At 54.9% G+C, this 15080-nt stretch overlaps 1 protein-coding gene across 3 annotated transcripts in view; it reads left to right on the top strand.

Annotated features, from left to right (window-relative positions):
- The window catches only part of AGPAT3 (1-acylglycerol-3-phosphate O-acyltransferase 3), a 103009-nt gene extending 88320 nt beyond the window's left edge, over nt 1-14689 (top strand). Inside the window, exons 9-10 of one of the 3 annotated variants that reach the window (XM_027083029.1) lie at nt 3649-3847; nt 4484-6706. In XM_027083029.1, the coding sequence (XP_026938830.1) occupies nt 3649-3847; nt 4484-4572 (288 nt within the window). In that variant the 3' untranslated portion in view covers nt 4573-6706. The other 2 variants (XM_027083167.1, XM_027082942.1) reach the window with 2 other exon arrangements.
- The last annotated feature ends 391 nt before the right edge of the window (nt 14690-15080 follow it).

Here is a 15080-nt window from a genome sequence, read left to right as displayed (position 1 = left end):
AAAAAAAAAAAAAAAACTTCTAGAATTGATGAACATGGGTTTCGTCAGCTTCAAGAAACCCAAGTCTGGAATAGGATAGATACAAAGAATGTATACAGTGTACATATATGTGTGTACACATACGCACACATATACATTATACAAACATACACAAGATAGAGTAAACCCAGAGAGAGAACAAAGAAAGTAAAAATAGCGTAAGTTATTGAAGCACAAAGCAAAGCTACAGAAGAGTGAATCTACTGCACCAAAAGCTTTTCTTTAAAAATATTAATAAAATAGAAAGCCTTGGGCAAGACTGACCAATTAAAAAAGAGTGCCGGCATTAATGGGAACAAAAACGGTGACACAACCAAAGAGCAAGGAGTGAAAGTGGTATGAGCAGTATGACAACTTTATGCTCCTACATTTGAAAACTTGGATGAGATGTGTGATTTCCAAGAACAATAGAACTCTCCAGAAGAAAAGGAAACCTAAATAAAAAGGAATAGAGTGTGTGTGCTTCACATGGTGGACGCGCAGAAAGACGTTGTGTGCACGAGGCTGCAGAAGAGAACGCATCTCTGGATCAGGGTCAAGTTTTAAAAGTTTGAAGGGACTTCCCTGGTGGTCCAGTGGTTAAGAATCCACCTTCCAATGCAGGGGACGTGGGTTCGCTCCCTGGTCGGGGAACTAAGATCCCACATACTGCGGGGAAACTAAGCCTGTGTGCTGCAACTACTGAGCCCATGGCGCTCTGGAGCACATGCGCCACAACTAGAGAGAAGCCTGTGCGCTGCTACGAGAGATCCCACGTGTCACAGCTAAGACCCAACGCAGCCAAATAAATAAATATTTTGTAAAAAAAGTTTGAAACTCTTACAAAGAGTGACATTTGCAATCAACAGTATTTGTTTAGCAGGAAATGAGAAATAACCCAGAAGTGCATTATTAGGAAATAGATACGTTATGCATGTGTATTCATTTACCTGTGAGTCAGTTAAAATGAATGAACTGCACATTATGAATCTTGAGAAAGTAGGTGTAAAGGAAAGCAGATTGCAACAGGCGTATAATGTGATGCTATTCTCAGAAAATCACCCAGCACAGGCGCAGTACCGTGCATTAGCGTAGAGGTACCTGCACACAGGGGTGCAGGTGTAAGCCCTTCCTGGGGATGGAGACCACCAGCTGAGTGTGATGACTCCTGGCGGGGATGGACCACAGGCCTTGTCTCCATCTCTAAGGGTTACTTTCTAAAACAACCTGATGCAAATACAGCAAGTGACAGGTTTTGACATAACTGATTTATTTGGGTATTTTCTATTATTTGCTATGTTTTTCCATAATATTGAAACATACACATTTTTTATCGCTTTTCATGTCACTTATATTGTAATTTGCATCAGGGACCGCACTGTGTGTCACGTTCTCCCGTTCTGTTTTTAGTGACCATTGTCTGTTACATCTTTCAGCGTTGACAGAGCTTTAATTCACCCCTTTAGATGCTGTGCTCCACTGTGTGTGTTTCCCATGTGATGACGCCCCGTTTTGCTAGTCGTCTTCCTACCTGTGAACACTTATGAACTATTTATGAACTTTCTGCTGTTCCCCACGCGGCAGGGCACGTGTGGGAGCGTTTCTGCCAGATGTTAACGCTGTGACTGGTGGTAGGAGGCTCTGGTCCCTTGTGAAATGTCTCTAAGTTGTGCTTCAAAGAGCCTGCCCGTTATGTCCCCAGCCGAGCACGAGAAGCCCTTTCTCCCCGTCTTGTGAGTAGGGGGTCTGCACCGCGTTCGGCCCCATTGCCCCCTGCCAGGGAATACGCAGACCCTGAAGCAGCCAAACTGGGTGCTCTGGTCCTGCTGTAACACACGTGTTTCCGGAGACACTGACGCCTCTGGTCACTTACCAGTGAGCTCTGGTCGTAACGTGGAAACAGACCTCGGTGTCACCAAAGGGCCTTGAAGGTCATTCCAGACAGTTTCCCCATTTTGCAGATGTGGGAACTAAGGTCCTGAGGAGGAGGTGACTATCCTCTGGGTGGAACTGTCCCCAGGTCTCCCGGCCTCTGCCCCCCCGCTGTGCTCCCCCATGCTTGCTGTGCTTACCAAGTGGGGTCGGTGAAGGAAAGGGGCCTGTAATGACAGAGGGCCTGGAGCCCCCGAGGGCTGGGGTGAGGGAGGGACTGGAAAACGGTAAGGGAGGCTGGAGGTGTTGATGGTTTAGGTGGGGTCAGTTTCTCTAAAGTTCCACAATAAGCACGTTCAACAGAGGTTAGAAAGAGAAAAGAGGAGATTGGTGAAGCAAGGCGTCAGGGTTAGGAGAAAGGACATGATGTCTGAGTGACACAAGCAGCAGTGTGTGTGGCAGGTCCCTCCCCAGGAGAGCGGGTGTGTGTGTTTTATTCAGGTGATCAAAAGGTCTGTCACAAACTTGGTGCAAATCTGTAAGCACAGTGGACTCTCCTGCGGGGCTAGGTCCTGCCTTCTTGTCTCTGGGTGGTCTCCGGGCCCCGTTCACCTGACCCGTGAGCTCGCCGAGAGCCCCAGGGCGCCCCTGCTTCCCCCGCCCCCCCCCCTCCGCCCACTGACAGGTGCTCCGGGAGCAGAAGGAGAGCGTGGCCCGTCTGCGTGGGGCAGGTGGCCAGAGCAGAGCTGGCTGAGCGAGCGGGCTTGAAGATGTTCTGGGGCTGCACGGGGGAGGGCCTTCTGGTGGGGGCTCATGTGGTCGCCCGGAGGGTACACACGGGCATAAGGGTCGCAGTGGCTCCTGACCGCACAGCACCTGTGGCGCCTGCCCCGTGCCCCGCCGACCAGCAGGGACAGTTGGTGCCTGACCACAAGCTGGAAGAGGCTGCGGGGCTGGGTGTTTGTTAATCCCCCTGCCCTGTTTTTATGTAATACACAACACAGCTGTAGAAAGCTAAATGCAGAAAATAAAATAGAAAAAAAATGAGGACAGGTGAGATTTACTCCCCGGGTAACTCAGATCGTGTGGGTGTGCAACTTTCCAGACTCCGTCCTAGACAAATACGTAGGCGCACACATTTCCACTTGAGCGGAATTGCGTGGCACTTAACTTCTTTCAGAAAACAAACTATCGTGAGTGTATCTCCTTGTTAGCATGTGACGTGTCGTGGCCACAGAGAAATCTATGTCAGCGTCGCAGTTTCTCAGGCAGCTGGTGCTCAGTGTTGAGCGTGTGTCCCGTTTCCCTGTTGAGGGTGCTCTCATGTCCTCACCCGGTCCTCTGTCCTCCCATCATTAGCCACCAGGACACGGAGGAAGGAGAGGTTAAATAGCTTTCTGTGGGTGATAAAACCAGCGGGGGGTGACGCCAGGCCGTTGGACTCCCAGCAGGTGGTGGCCGCCACCCTCGCCCTGGAGATGTCACAGGAGACAGTGAGGGGCCGGCCGACACCGCAGTCCTGGGTGTTGAAGGTGCGTGTCGCGCACCAGGCACCGGCTGATAATTTTCCTAGGAAAGCTGCCCTGTCGAAGGGTTTGTATTTTTCAAGCTTTCGGTAGAGGCCACCGAGGTTCTCCACGAAGGTCATGCGAACTGCATCTCCCACCCGCAGCCTGCATGGCCCGTCCACTTTATTTATAGGTCGAGTCCCTTTTCACTGTGGGGTTGTAACAACAGCACACCGGTCGACTGTTTCAGGATGCGCTGCAGGAGATGTATAACCAGAAAGGCGTGTTTCCGGGGGAGCAGTTCAAACCCGCCCGGCGGCCGTGGACACTCCTGAACTTCCTCTTCTGGGCCACACTTCTCCTGTCTCCTCTCTTCAGTTTTGTCTTAGGCGTCTTTGCCAGTGGGTCTCCTCTTCTGATCCTGACGTTCCTGGGGTTTGTCGGGGCAGGTAATGCACGGGCGCGACGGCGCGGCTTGAGGTTGGGAGTCTTCCATGTGCCGGCTGTGGCGCCCAGGCCTGGAGATGGTCACCTGGGAGCCGGGATGCAACCTGAGCCTTGCCGGCCTCAGAGAGCTGCTCTGGCCACTGAGCCACAGGGCCGTGAAGGCCACAGCCAGATTCCAGGGCCATCTGTCCAGAAAGCTGGCCGGCCATCCGCCCGCCTGGCATCTCCTTCTAAGAGCTGTGTGGGGAGGGCCTGGGCCACCGGTTTGAGCTCGGGCAGTTAGGGGCGTGGGCTGGTGTGATGGGCTGAGGTTCCCGGGACGCTTTCGAGGCCCTGCAGCCCTGAGTGCACTGCTGGGCACCCGGTCTGTCGGGCACCTGGCTGGGCACTACGGCCCTCAGCCCTGGCTGAGAACTGCTCCCCGCAGCGGGCGCACACTCCCCCGGGCTGGTGGGGGAGCAGAGCTGGCCGCCTCCCGGGACAGGCTGAGTGGGCAGGGCAGGGAGGGGCGGAGGAGGGGAGAAGGCCGGCCTGCCCCCCCCCCAGGGAAGTCTGAGGCCGAAGGTCCGCCCGCCCCCATGACGATGTTTCCAGCTTGCCAGCAATCGGTCTAACCTCACCTGTTTCCTATTTTAAAGCTTCCTTTGGAGTCCGCCGACTGATAGGAGTGACTGAGATAGAGAAAGGCTCCAGCTATGGAAACCAAGAATTTAAGAAAAAGGAATAATGAACGGCTGTGACTGAACACACACACACCTGACCGTGGTATCCAATTAACTCAATTAAAAACAACAACACACACAGAGCGGGGGTGGGAAAAAAAGACACTTAGAAACTATTTTTCTTATTAACTGGTGACTAATACTGACCAATAAAACTTGAGCCAAGAGCAAAGCAGTCGGAAGGCCTGCAGATGGAGACAGACGCCAGCCTCGCACCTGCGCGTCCGCTGCCGGCAGAGCGGCCCGGGGGACCCGCTCCCGGGACAACGGGTGTCGCCGCTGCTCCCGGGACAACGGGTGTCGCCGCTGCTCCCGGGACAACGGGTGTCGCCGCTGCCGTCTCTCTAGAGCTCTGCCTGACAGGGAACTTTTGGATGCTTTCTCTTCTCACACTTAGATCCAGTTTTTGGTTTTTATCCGTTATCTCGGGAGTTTCCCCCTGCCCCTCGCCTCCTCCCCTGTTCTCCCTGCAAACTCTCTTCCCCCGTCGCCCCCGGGACGGTGTGCGCGGGTCCCGGCGTCCCCAGAGCACCCGCCGGTCCCGACCTGCTGGCACCTCGATTCCAGGCAATGGGGGCGGGGCCTGGGGACGTCCCCTCGGCGATAAGCACACTGGGCGGGGCTGGCGGCGGGACACGCCCCCTGGTCGTTTCCGGAGCGTCCTCGCGCTTCCCACCTAAGCCTGCCTGACACACCTTAAATCGGTTTTAAAGCGAGTGGAGCCCGAGAACGCGGTGAGACGTCGAGTCCTTCCCGTGCCTGGAGCTCAGCTCCTCTGTCCCACCCGGTCACCCCGCCGGGTGCAGGGCGGCCCCCTCCCCAGCCGGCCGGAGCCGGGGAGACCTCCGCCCGCAGCCCGCAGGACTGTTGGATTTTTGAAAAGGCAGTGTCACCATCATCCTGTCTTCTAAAGGAGACTGTTAACACGGAGCTTTTAGAGATTTTATTTTCACAGTTGATCTGTTGATGGCGCTCAACTTCCTGATGGAAGCTAGAGGTGGTGAGCCTTCCCCTCCGCTGCCACCCCCCTTCCGAGCAGATGCACTTGTCCTGGGGGAGGGTGACCGGAGTGCCCTGACCTCGTCCCCTTCAGCCTGCTGCCCTGGTGGGAGCCGTTTCTTCCTCAGAGGGAGGTATTTCGTGCGCGTTTGGCCAAGGGCCTGGCCGGGCTGCTGGGCAGAGTAGGGGGACTGGGACTCCCTCCCCCCTCCCGCTGGAGCCCCGCACTCCGCCAGGCCGTTCCACCGTCACCCTGCCTGCATCGGACTTTCGTCTTAAACGTTCAACTTGGTTTTTTTAAGTCACATTCCCCTCATCTTTTTTAGCAAGGGAAAGAAAAATAATGGGTGTTATCTCTGATAATACTGTAACCAGCGTTCAGGATAGAGGCAGGTTGAATTTTCTAGGGGAAAAGATGGAAGCAAGAGGCATGGAAAACAGTATAAACTAAACTGGAACAATGCATTGGCCCTAAGTATGCATTCTGGGAGACTTATGGAAACAGCATATACCCTTCATAATGACACTACTGAATTGTGCATGGTGACCTTGGTGAAGGGACCAAGGTCACAGGGAAGCGAATCACAGTTCTGGGCTCGCTCATGAGTGGTAGTGAGTGCACACAAGTCCTCGTGAGGTTGAAAGACAGCTTTGAAGTGCTTTCTCAGAAGAGAGCTTCCCTCTGCCACAAAGCACGTCTCCCCCTTCCCTTGGAGCCCAACCGAGCAGGGGGGCTGCGGTGAGCGGCTGCCTTCGATCTTACTTTTCCTCACACAGTATGCTGCTCATCTGTCTCTGTGTGTTTATGTCATTTGCTAATTCACTAATCCCTAAAAATCTTAAAGGAAAAAGTTGAAGGGTACTACCGTGAAGGCATATTACCTGGAAAATGCAAATTTAGGTCTTTTACCATTGAATTAATAGTTCTTGCTTCCCAGCTACGTTCCCTCCCCTTGAAATTAGTACACAATGTGTAAATTCTATATTGAGTCAGTGAGGAGCTGTGAAGACTCCTAGATGAATGGAGATTGAGACCACGTGTAGGTTTTAAATCTCAGTGACTTCCTTCTGATTTAACAAAGATTAGCTTGTGCATTTGAATACCAAGCCCTCTGAGAGCAATAAAAACTACACCATGAATGTTTGGGTTTTTTTTTTTTTTTTTTGGAGGGTGGATTTTGCTTTTCATGCACTTCGGAAGGGAAGGGGAGGCTCCTTTCATTTTTTAAATTAATAAATCTCAGAACAGTGTTTTTCTTATTTCTTTTCCTTTACCCCCTTTTGTTTCTGATGTTACCATTGTCCAAATTCAGGCTGGATGTTGGGACAGTCGTGCTTGTCATAGTCCGGGAGGGTGTGCTCTAGATTGAAGTCGTTGGCAGCCTACATGCTAGGCCCTGGGTTGGGCGGGGCAAGGAATTTCTGTGGTGTTTGCTGACCTCTCTGCAGGGGCAGCCTCCAGGGCCAGCCCCCCTCCCACTGGAGATATACAAAGGGCGGGGCCCCAGGCCTTGGGCCCCTCCCACAAGTGCCCGACAGACTGAGTTCTGAGCCGGGGTGCTGCTGGCCGGCGTGTTTCTCAGCTCAGGTCCCGGTGCCATGTCTTTTGTCACCTGCACACGTATCCTGGTGCAGCCTGGCGAGTAGAGTTTGGCTTCTGGGCCCTCCCCGTGTGTCCAGCAGTCCCCTCTGGGAAGTTCCAGGGGGCTTCTAGGGTGCCTGTGGCATTTCATGGTAACCTTCTGACAGCTACCAGCACCTGGGGACTTTCTGGCCCCTCTCGGGGTCTTTGTGACAGCACTGAGCAGAGATGGCTTCACTCCTGCAGGTGAGCAGACGCTGGGGAAAGGCTTACCTGGTCGGGGAGACCACTGACAAGAGTTTTAACCCCAAAGAAAGAAGTGATGCCGGTCATCCGGTCTTTGGTGACAGCGTACGGGATGCATGGCCCTGTCTGTCCACAGCCCCTGCCTGAGAAGCACAGAGTCAGGCTGAAGAGTGGTCTCTACACAAACCACTCAGCAATGACACAAATCAGCGGCGTGAACAGAACTTTCTTGCAAAGGCAGTGCAGGCATGATCGCCAGTCAGTTTGGAATCTCCACCCCGTTTGCCCCGTCCCCGCCGTGTGCACCGTGGTACACGCTCTTTGTCACACTAGTTACTGAGCACCGAAATCGATCTGGGGAGAAAGCGGTGCGTGCAGTCACGTGTAGGCCAAGAGCCGTCTCCAAGCTGTCCGTGCCCATGGGACCCCCATTTGTGTCAGATTTGGGGTGAAGAATAAGTATCTCTCTGCATGTTGCTTTGTCTCTGCCCAAGACACCTGTAGACAAGCCAGATAGAATCTTCTCAGCCCAACTGATTCTCAGCTGAATTGTCCGACCCTGTGTGTGAACTCGTGCTGCAAATTTCTCACCCACAGCTGCATGCAGCCCCGGCATGCGACACAGCGGGCAGTGGTGCCGCGTGGCTTTCAACCCTCTGCAGTGTAACCGGGCTTAGGGTTAAACCATGGGCCTGACGTGCCTACCTGCCTTCCGTCTGGAGACAGCATGTCCCCGGCCCACGTGTCTGCCCCTCTCTCTAGCAAGTTAGCTCCCAAAGCAAAGGCAAGCCTCTCCCCAGCACCTGGGCGTGGCCCATGGCGCCGGCCACACCCCGGCCACGGCCCTGCCTTGGTCCCACGAGGTGCTGCCGGGTGTGTGCAGATGTTCCTGCGGGTTCTGCATCCTTGCGTATCAGGGCCAGGACACGAAAATGCAGGGCGTGTTTTGGGTAGGAGATGTCACACTGCACTCTGCTTGACGGAAGGGGTGGACACACGTGAATTAAGTTCACCGCAGGCCTCAGCCACTAGCTAACTCGTTGGCAATGGTGGCGTTTCCCACAAAACGCTCTGGACATAAGAGCGCTTCGGGGAGCCCAGGAAATCACAGGGTGGCTGACACCTGGCAGCAGCCGCGTGTTCTTTTCAAAGACAATTGAATCACTTTAAAGTTTTAAGCTTTGTGATGACAAGTTCACTTGGAGTTTTCTTTTCCCATAAACTTTTCCGTTTCTTAACTTTTTGTTGCAAAAGTATTTTGGACAGAAGTTGAACTGTGAACGAGATGCTGAAATGCACTAAATTGTATTAAACTGGAGTTACTTGATACCATGAAGAAATGCATCTGATCTACTTGTATTTATTGTCTCAGAATTGTACGTGGTGACAATCAAATAATACTTGCCTAAACGCCGGGAAATTCACCTGGCTTCTTAATCATAAGGGTCGTCAGCAAGTACTGTAGCTGTAAATGAAAATATCTCTCTTTGGAAAATCACACCAACCATCGACTCAAATGTGTGGGACAGACGTCGGGGTTCTTTTTCTATTGTCGACCCTCTGCCGTACCTGACCGTTGGCCAGCTTCGAAGGGTGATACATTGTATGCAGGGTGCAAATGTATTATACGGACGCTTCCTTTTGTACACTTCATTTTTACAAATTTGCTACAGCTTTGTGTAGTTGAGGAGAGCGGTATTTTTGGTCTGTGGGAGCTTGTGGGGGGAGGGAGTGGGGGGAGCTATAACTTCGACTCTAAAAGCCTGTATCCCGTAAAACTGGCTGCATTTGCCGTGCGCTTGCGAAGGTCACTTTGTACGCAGGCGTGCTTGAGCCTGCCTGAGTGGCAGTACTTTTCTAGATAAAATGCTGTGGGCATCATACTCGTTGATTAAAATTGCTGCTGTGAAAGAGGGGGATAAAATAACCCCGCTACAAGAAAAAGTGACTGACTGCCTCCTTCTGTCCCTTTGCTTCTGGTCTGCGGAGGGTTTTCCCAGGAAAGGAAAGGCCCTCCAGGCACATCCTGGCCCGCGGGGGTCCTCGCCTGAACAGACCCTCCCGAGGCTGTCGTGAGGACACTTTCTGAGCCTTTCCATTTCATGTCAGTTGCTTTCGGAAGGGAAATCGAGAAGGAGAGCAACCGTCAGGCGGAAACAAGGGAGAAAAGTCTGTTGGTGCATAAAGCATGCTAAGTGACCCTCTGCCTAAAAACGGGTCTTAAAAGCCATCCAGGACTCAAGGTTTCCAAAGTAGGCATGTATATATCAAAAACTATTTTTTTGTAAAAACAAATGCATTCTGTGGAGAAAACCCAGGAACGCTTTTTCTTTATAAAGAAAAGAACTCTTGTCAGAACCAAGAGCTATTCCAGGGTCTGATTTGTCTGTCTTGTGAAAATAAACCGAGCTAAAAGAACCATGGTGTCACTGCTGCTCTGGGAACGGCCCCTGCGTATGTGCTTTTCTGCTCTGGGGCCGGTGCCGGCAGTGGGGATGGGCCCACGTCCGCCCTGAGACCTGGGAAAGCCGGGCTGGGACCGGCGCTCCTGGCGCGCACACGTCTACCCACGATGTAGCTTTAAAAATATATCCTGAATTCAGAGCATGCGAGTACCAGCACATGCCTACAGGCGCCCCCCCCCCATACACACGTGTATTGGCACACACACACGCACACATACACACCCCAGACAGCAAGGGGAGAGCTTGGGGTGGTCATACAGGAACAGCCCCACTAGGAAATGGGATGACACCCCAGGCCTGCGCTGGGGGCTCGCCTCCCGTGTCTTCTCCCAGCGTGGAGCCTGAGAGCACAGCCTGGTCCAAGTGGCCGCCCAGCAGCGGGTCTGAAAGTGCTCCCCAAAGGCTGAACCCACAGTGGGGAGATGGAATTGTCCTGTGACAGCTCAGAGGAAGGGGGCGATGTTGCGTGCTCTGGGCTCCAGATCCACCAGGTGGTGGGGATAGTCCACCTACAGGAGCCCCGACATCCTGCCAGGGGTCAGAGACGCGGAGGGACTCCAAGTACTGTGAGGCCGGGGGCTGCGGGGCAGGGGTGCACTGTCTGAGAAGGCGCTGCTCGCCTGCCCCAGGGGTCCTCCGCTCCCCCCACCCCAAGCTCCTCAGTCATGGCTCAGGACCAGAAGGCCTCTGGGACATAGTTGCCCCGCAGACGGTGCTAAAACATCACCACTTACCGGTGGAGGATTCCGCTGATGTCTGACGAAACGGTCGGTCCCACCTGCCCAGGACTTTGTAAGAAGGCTGACCCACTGGGCCAGCCCAAGGCCGTGGAAGGCAGGGCGGTGGCCGCCCCCCTGGGACTGTGCCATCCGGACACAACACGGAGCTGTGCTCCTGGGCTCAGGACGGACCTTCAGTGCCCGGAGTCAGCCGGGCAGGTAGGCGCTGTCGGCCACCCCTCCCCCTCAACCCCGTTTTCTGCGGCTCCAAACAGAAAATGGGGTTTGGGGCCAGCCTGCATCGGCTCCTTCTCCAGGGAAAGGTTTGGTGCAGAAGGAGGTGGGCGCTACGGGCCCCGGGGAGGCTCAGGGTTTGGGGGGGTGCGTCCGGCATGGGGCTGCCCCTGGGGTCACGCAGGACTCCGGGTTTGGAGAGGCGCCCGCCCTTGGGCGTGGGAGACACGTAGTCCAGACGCCCCTCCTCAGCCCCGCTGTTCCCCTGGGACACCCCGCACATCGCCAGTGTCCTTGGCGCCCCAACGGCGCTGAGTCAGGACAAGCGTAAGGAGAAGCGTTTCTTCGTGGCGGCTCAGTTTGCTGCACACTCTCCGGGACCCGATGACCCGCAGAGCTGCTGGGGGTGGAGGGGAAAGCACAGACGTGCCGTCCCCGCCAGCCCGCACGGCAGGCGCGCCGCAGAGTCCAGCCCTGCGCAGGGCCATCCGGAGTGGGGCTGACCCTTCAGTTGTTCCCACGCCCTGTCCCCAAGGCGGGAACCTCACTCTACTGTCCTGAACGCTGTTCCCACTTAGATTTGTTTTCTGGCTGCACCGCGTGGGATCTTAGTTCCCCGACCAGGGACTGAACCCACGCCCTCGGCAGCGAGAGCGCAGAGTCCTAACCACTGGACCGCCAGGGAAGCCCCCCCACTTAGACCTTTTGCAGTTCCTTTTCCAGTGTCCTTAGCGCGAGTGAATTCCGCCCTCTGTCACCACCACGTGTTAACAGATCAGCGCGTGGAATCTCCCGGGGAGACCTCCAGAAGGCTCCTCGCACTTGTAGGATGTAAGTGACCGGCGCGGCATCGTTGGGCGTTCTTCCTGCTCGTCCCAGAAAGGGCTGCTACCCCAGCCCAGGCGGGCGCTGGACTATAGTCTGGAGGTCGAAGGCCGCCCTCCCCCAGGACACGGCAGCAGCCAGCAGAGCGGATGCCTCGCGGCCAGGACATCCGGGTCTCCAGGGTTGGGGGAAGCAGGGGGCTGGGAGACGGACCTTGGGTCTCAGCCAACAAATGGCTCCCGGGTGCCTCAGGCCTGCAGCACCCAGAGAAGCAGGAGAGCTGGCCTCGTGCCGGGCGTGCCTGGAGAGGCCTGTGCTGTCGGCTCCGTCCCAGCAGGAGACAGACAGAGACCCGCCCGCCCAGTCAGGAGGGGTTAATAGGGGGGCCGCTCCCGGACACGGTGGTAGCCGGTCATCACTCAAAGGCGGCCAAGGCAGGTCTTCTTCCGCGACAGCTGCTGCGGGAGGGGGAGAGCCAGGGAGACCCGAGCCCTGCTCCCCACGCCAAGGCAGGAGGCTCCGGAAGGCTGGGCGCCCCAAAGGAAGGGCGCAGGGCAGGGCTGGGGCCGTGAGGCCAGGCCACCTGGGCGAGCTAACTGGACGTGCCGGAGGCACCCTGCGGACAGGAGGCCGTGTTGTGCCTGGAGCGAGGGGCCCGGAGGGTAGGCCCTGACCTCCCCCGGGACAGGACGGGACGGGACGGGAAGGGGAGAGCGTGGGGCGCCCTGAGCGTTTGCTCCCTGGTCCTCAGGGCAACGGCGCAGGGCAGGGAGGTTTACGTCTGAAGGTGAAGGGCGGAGGATTTGTAATCACAAGCCGGCTAGAGAAACCGCCCTGAGAGGGGCTCTGGGGGGCCCCCGCCTATCGCCAGGCGGGGCTGGAACAGGCAGGGCCCAGCAGAGCAGGGTCAGGCTCACTGTGGGGTTTGGACAGAGCCCTTGGTCCCAGAGTCTGCAGTTCTCACCACCCTGCGGAAGGAGCTGGGGGACAAGGGCCGTCCTGCTAGCTGCCCCCTGGCGTGGCCCATAGGGGCACGGAGCCCCTGAAGCGGGGTCACTCACCGGAGCTAGAGAGCAAAGGGAAGCCAACCTGCACAGAAGCTGCCAGAGGGAACTTGGGAAGGTCACAGCAGAGTGGGAAGGCGGGGAATTTCCAAGGGGCATCGCTGCACTACAGGGGAGGTCCCCCGCAGCACGCGTGGCCCGTGCTCTCACTCTCCCAGGGCCGTGCTGAGTCGCCCTAAAGGCCTGGAGCTCGGGGTGGGGGCGTGGTTTGGAAAGGAAGCCCCAAGATGAACTTTGGGAAGGAAAAAGAGCTGAAGTGAAAACGAGGCGCCCCCAGCAAAGCAGCCATGCAATCAACCGCTTGAAACAGACAGAAAGATGGACAGAATAGTGAAAAGAAGGCCCACGTGCCCGTCCCTAAACCGTGCAGCCTCGGGCGTCCTGCGCATCCTAGCCGGGGGCCCATCGTGGTGATATCCGTGGGCCAGGCCGTGTTCTGGGCGCTTCACATGTGGCAACTCAAATGTCACATCAAACCAGGAGGAAACACTGCCGCAGTAGGTGGCAGAGCTAGAGGGGCCGGGCTGTGGTATCCCGGGCCTGCAGCCCCTGCCTTCCACGGGATGGCTCTCAGGACATCACCCAGGTGAGCGGAAGGGGGTCGCACTGAGGGGTCACCCTGCATTTTGCTGTCCTCATCCAGCGTTGCTGGGGGGACTCACGCAGGAGCTATGGTCCAGCGTTGCTGCCGTATCATGCTTCCTTGTGCGAACACGTCAGAGTCCATTTTCCTGTTGGACTCACAGGTGCACCATTTCTGGCTGCAGTGAATCTTCCGTCCACGTTTCTCTGCGCTCTGGTTCTGGTGCGAGACCCTCGGGCGTATGTTTGGGGCTGGAACGGCTACATCGAGGAGGAAGGAGGCCCTGCTTTCCCAGATCTTCCCTTTGTTCCCAACCCCCACCCATGGGTGTGCGGTCACAGGTCCACGGCGAGTGTAAGTGCTGCCCTTCAGGGGTGCGAGGGGTCCCATGTGGTTCAGCCTACGCCTCCCTGACCACGGGGGGGGGGGGTCCAGCCCCAGCACATGCGTGTTAGCCGCGGGAGCTTCCTCTGCAGAAGTGTTGTAACTTCCCTCCCTTTTCGAATTTGTTGCTGGCCTTCTGTTTATTGATTGCTGGACTTCCTTTATGTAAGTCGGCGGCACTCATTGTTTTGGTGGTGTTATTCATTACCAAAGTCTTCTCATTTCGGTTCGTTTTTTCCCTTTATTTTTGTGTCTTTTGATGCACAGAATTTTTGTCATTGAATGGAACTGAATGTATTCATCATTTCCTTTGTGGTTTGGGACACTGTGTGCCTTGCTAAGAAGTCCGTTCCCTTCCTGAAGTCATAACTGATTCTCTCACACTCTATTTTGAAAATTATAATGTTTAGCTTTGAACCGAAATCCACCTGGAACTGAATCTGGGGGATGGCAAATAGAAGTAAGTACCCTAGGGCTTCCCTGGTGGCGCAGTGGTTGAGAGTACTGCAAAAAAAAAAAAAAAAGAAAGAAAGAAGGAAGTATCCTATTTTATTTCACGTTTTCTGCCTGGGGAACAGGTCACCCCAGGACCATTTGAAGATCCTGCCCTTCCCCACTGGTCAGCAGGGCCCCCAGGGTCACCGCAGGCCTCCTGACGTGACGTGCGGGGTCTGCTTCTGGGCCCTTATCTCGTGCGGTTGGCCCACCGGCCCCGCGTTTCTGAAGGCTGTGGCGTCACAAGCGGTCCAGGCGTCTGGTAAGGCAAGCCCTTGTTTTGTATTCTTCAAATTTTTCTTGGTTATTCAACAACCTTTATTCTTCCACGCAGATTTTAGAATCAGCTCCTAAGTACTATTTAAAAACCCACGAAACCTGTTGGAACTTTCACTGGCACGAGGCTGGATGAACTCGGGAGGACGGCCGTTTCCAGCATCGATTCTTCCCGTGTGTGAACATTCTGTTCCTCCTCTCATGTAATCCTCTTTCACGTCTTACAATAAAGTTTTATGATTTTTCCGTACAGATGGTGCACACCTCTTGTTCGGAAGTACCGGCCACCCACTCTGGGCTGTAGAGTCTTACGTGTGTCCCTCAGATCAAGCTCGCTACTTTCATTTTTGCAATTTTCTATATCCTTGCTCATTTCTACCTGATAATCTATCAGGAGGAGAAGGATATTAAAATTCCGCACAAAGTTGGCATTGTCCGTTTCTCCTTGAAGTTCTGTCCATTTTTGTTTTCTATTGCTTAGGGCCTAGGAATTTACAGTTGTTTTCTGGGTGAGCTGCTTTTTGCTTTAAATCGAATCTAATGTTAATATAGCTACATATTACTTTTCTTGCCTAGTGTATAATTTTTCCTCCCTTTTAACTTATCTGTGTCTTTATATATCTATATATCTATATCTATAT

Source organism: Aethalodelphis obliquidens, unplaced genomic scaffold (genome assembly GCF_003676395.1).
Source record: "Aethalodelphis obliquidens isolate GAN/ISIS:26980383/991018 unplaced genomic scaffold, ASM367639v1 scaffold1, whole genome shotgun sequence".
Classification (NCBI taxonomy): Eukaryota; Metazoa; Chordata; class Mammalia; order Artiodactyla; family Delphinidae; genus Aethalodelphis; species Aethalodelphis obliquidens.
The sequence above is the reverse complement of the archived record's forward strand: the minus strand, read 5'-3'. Positions and strand labels throughout refer to the sequence as shown.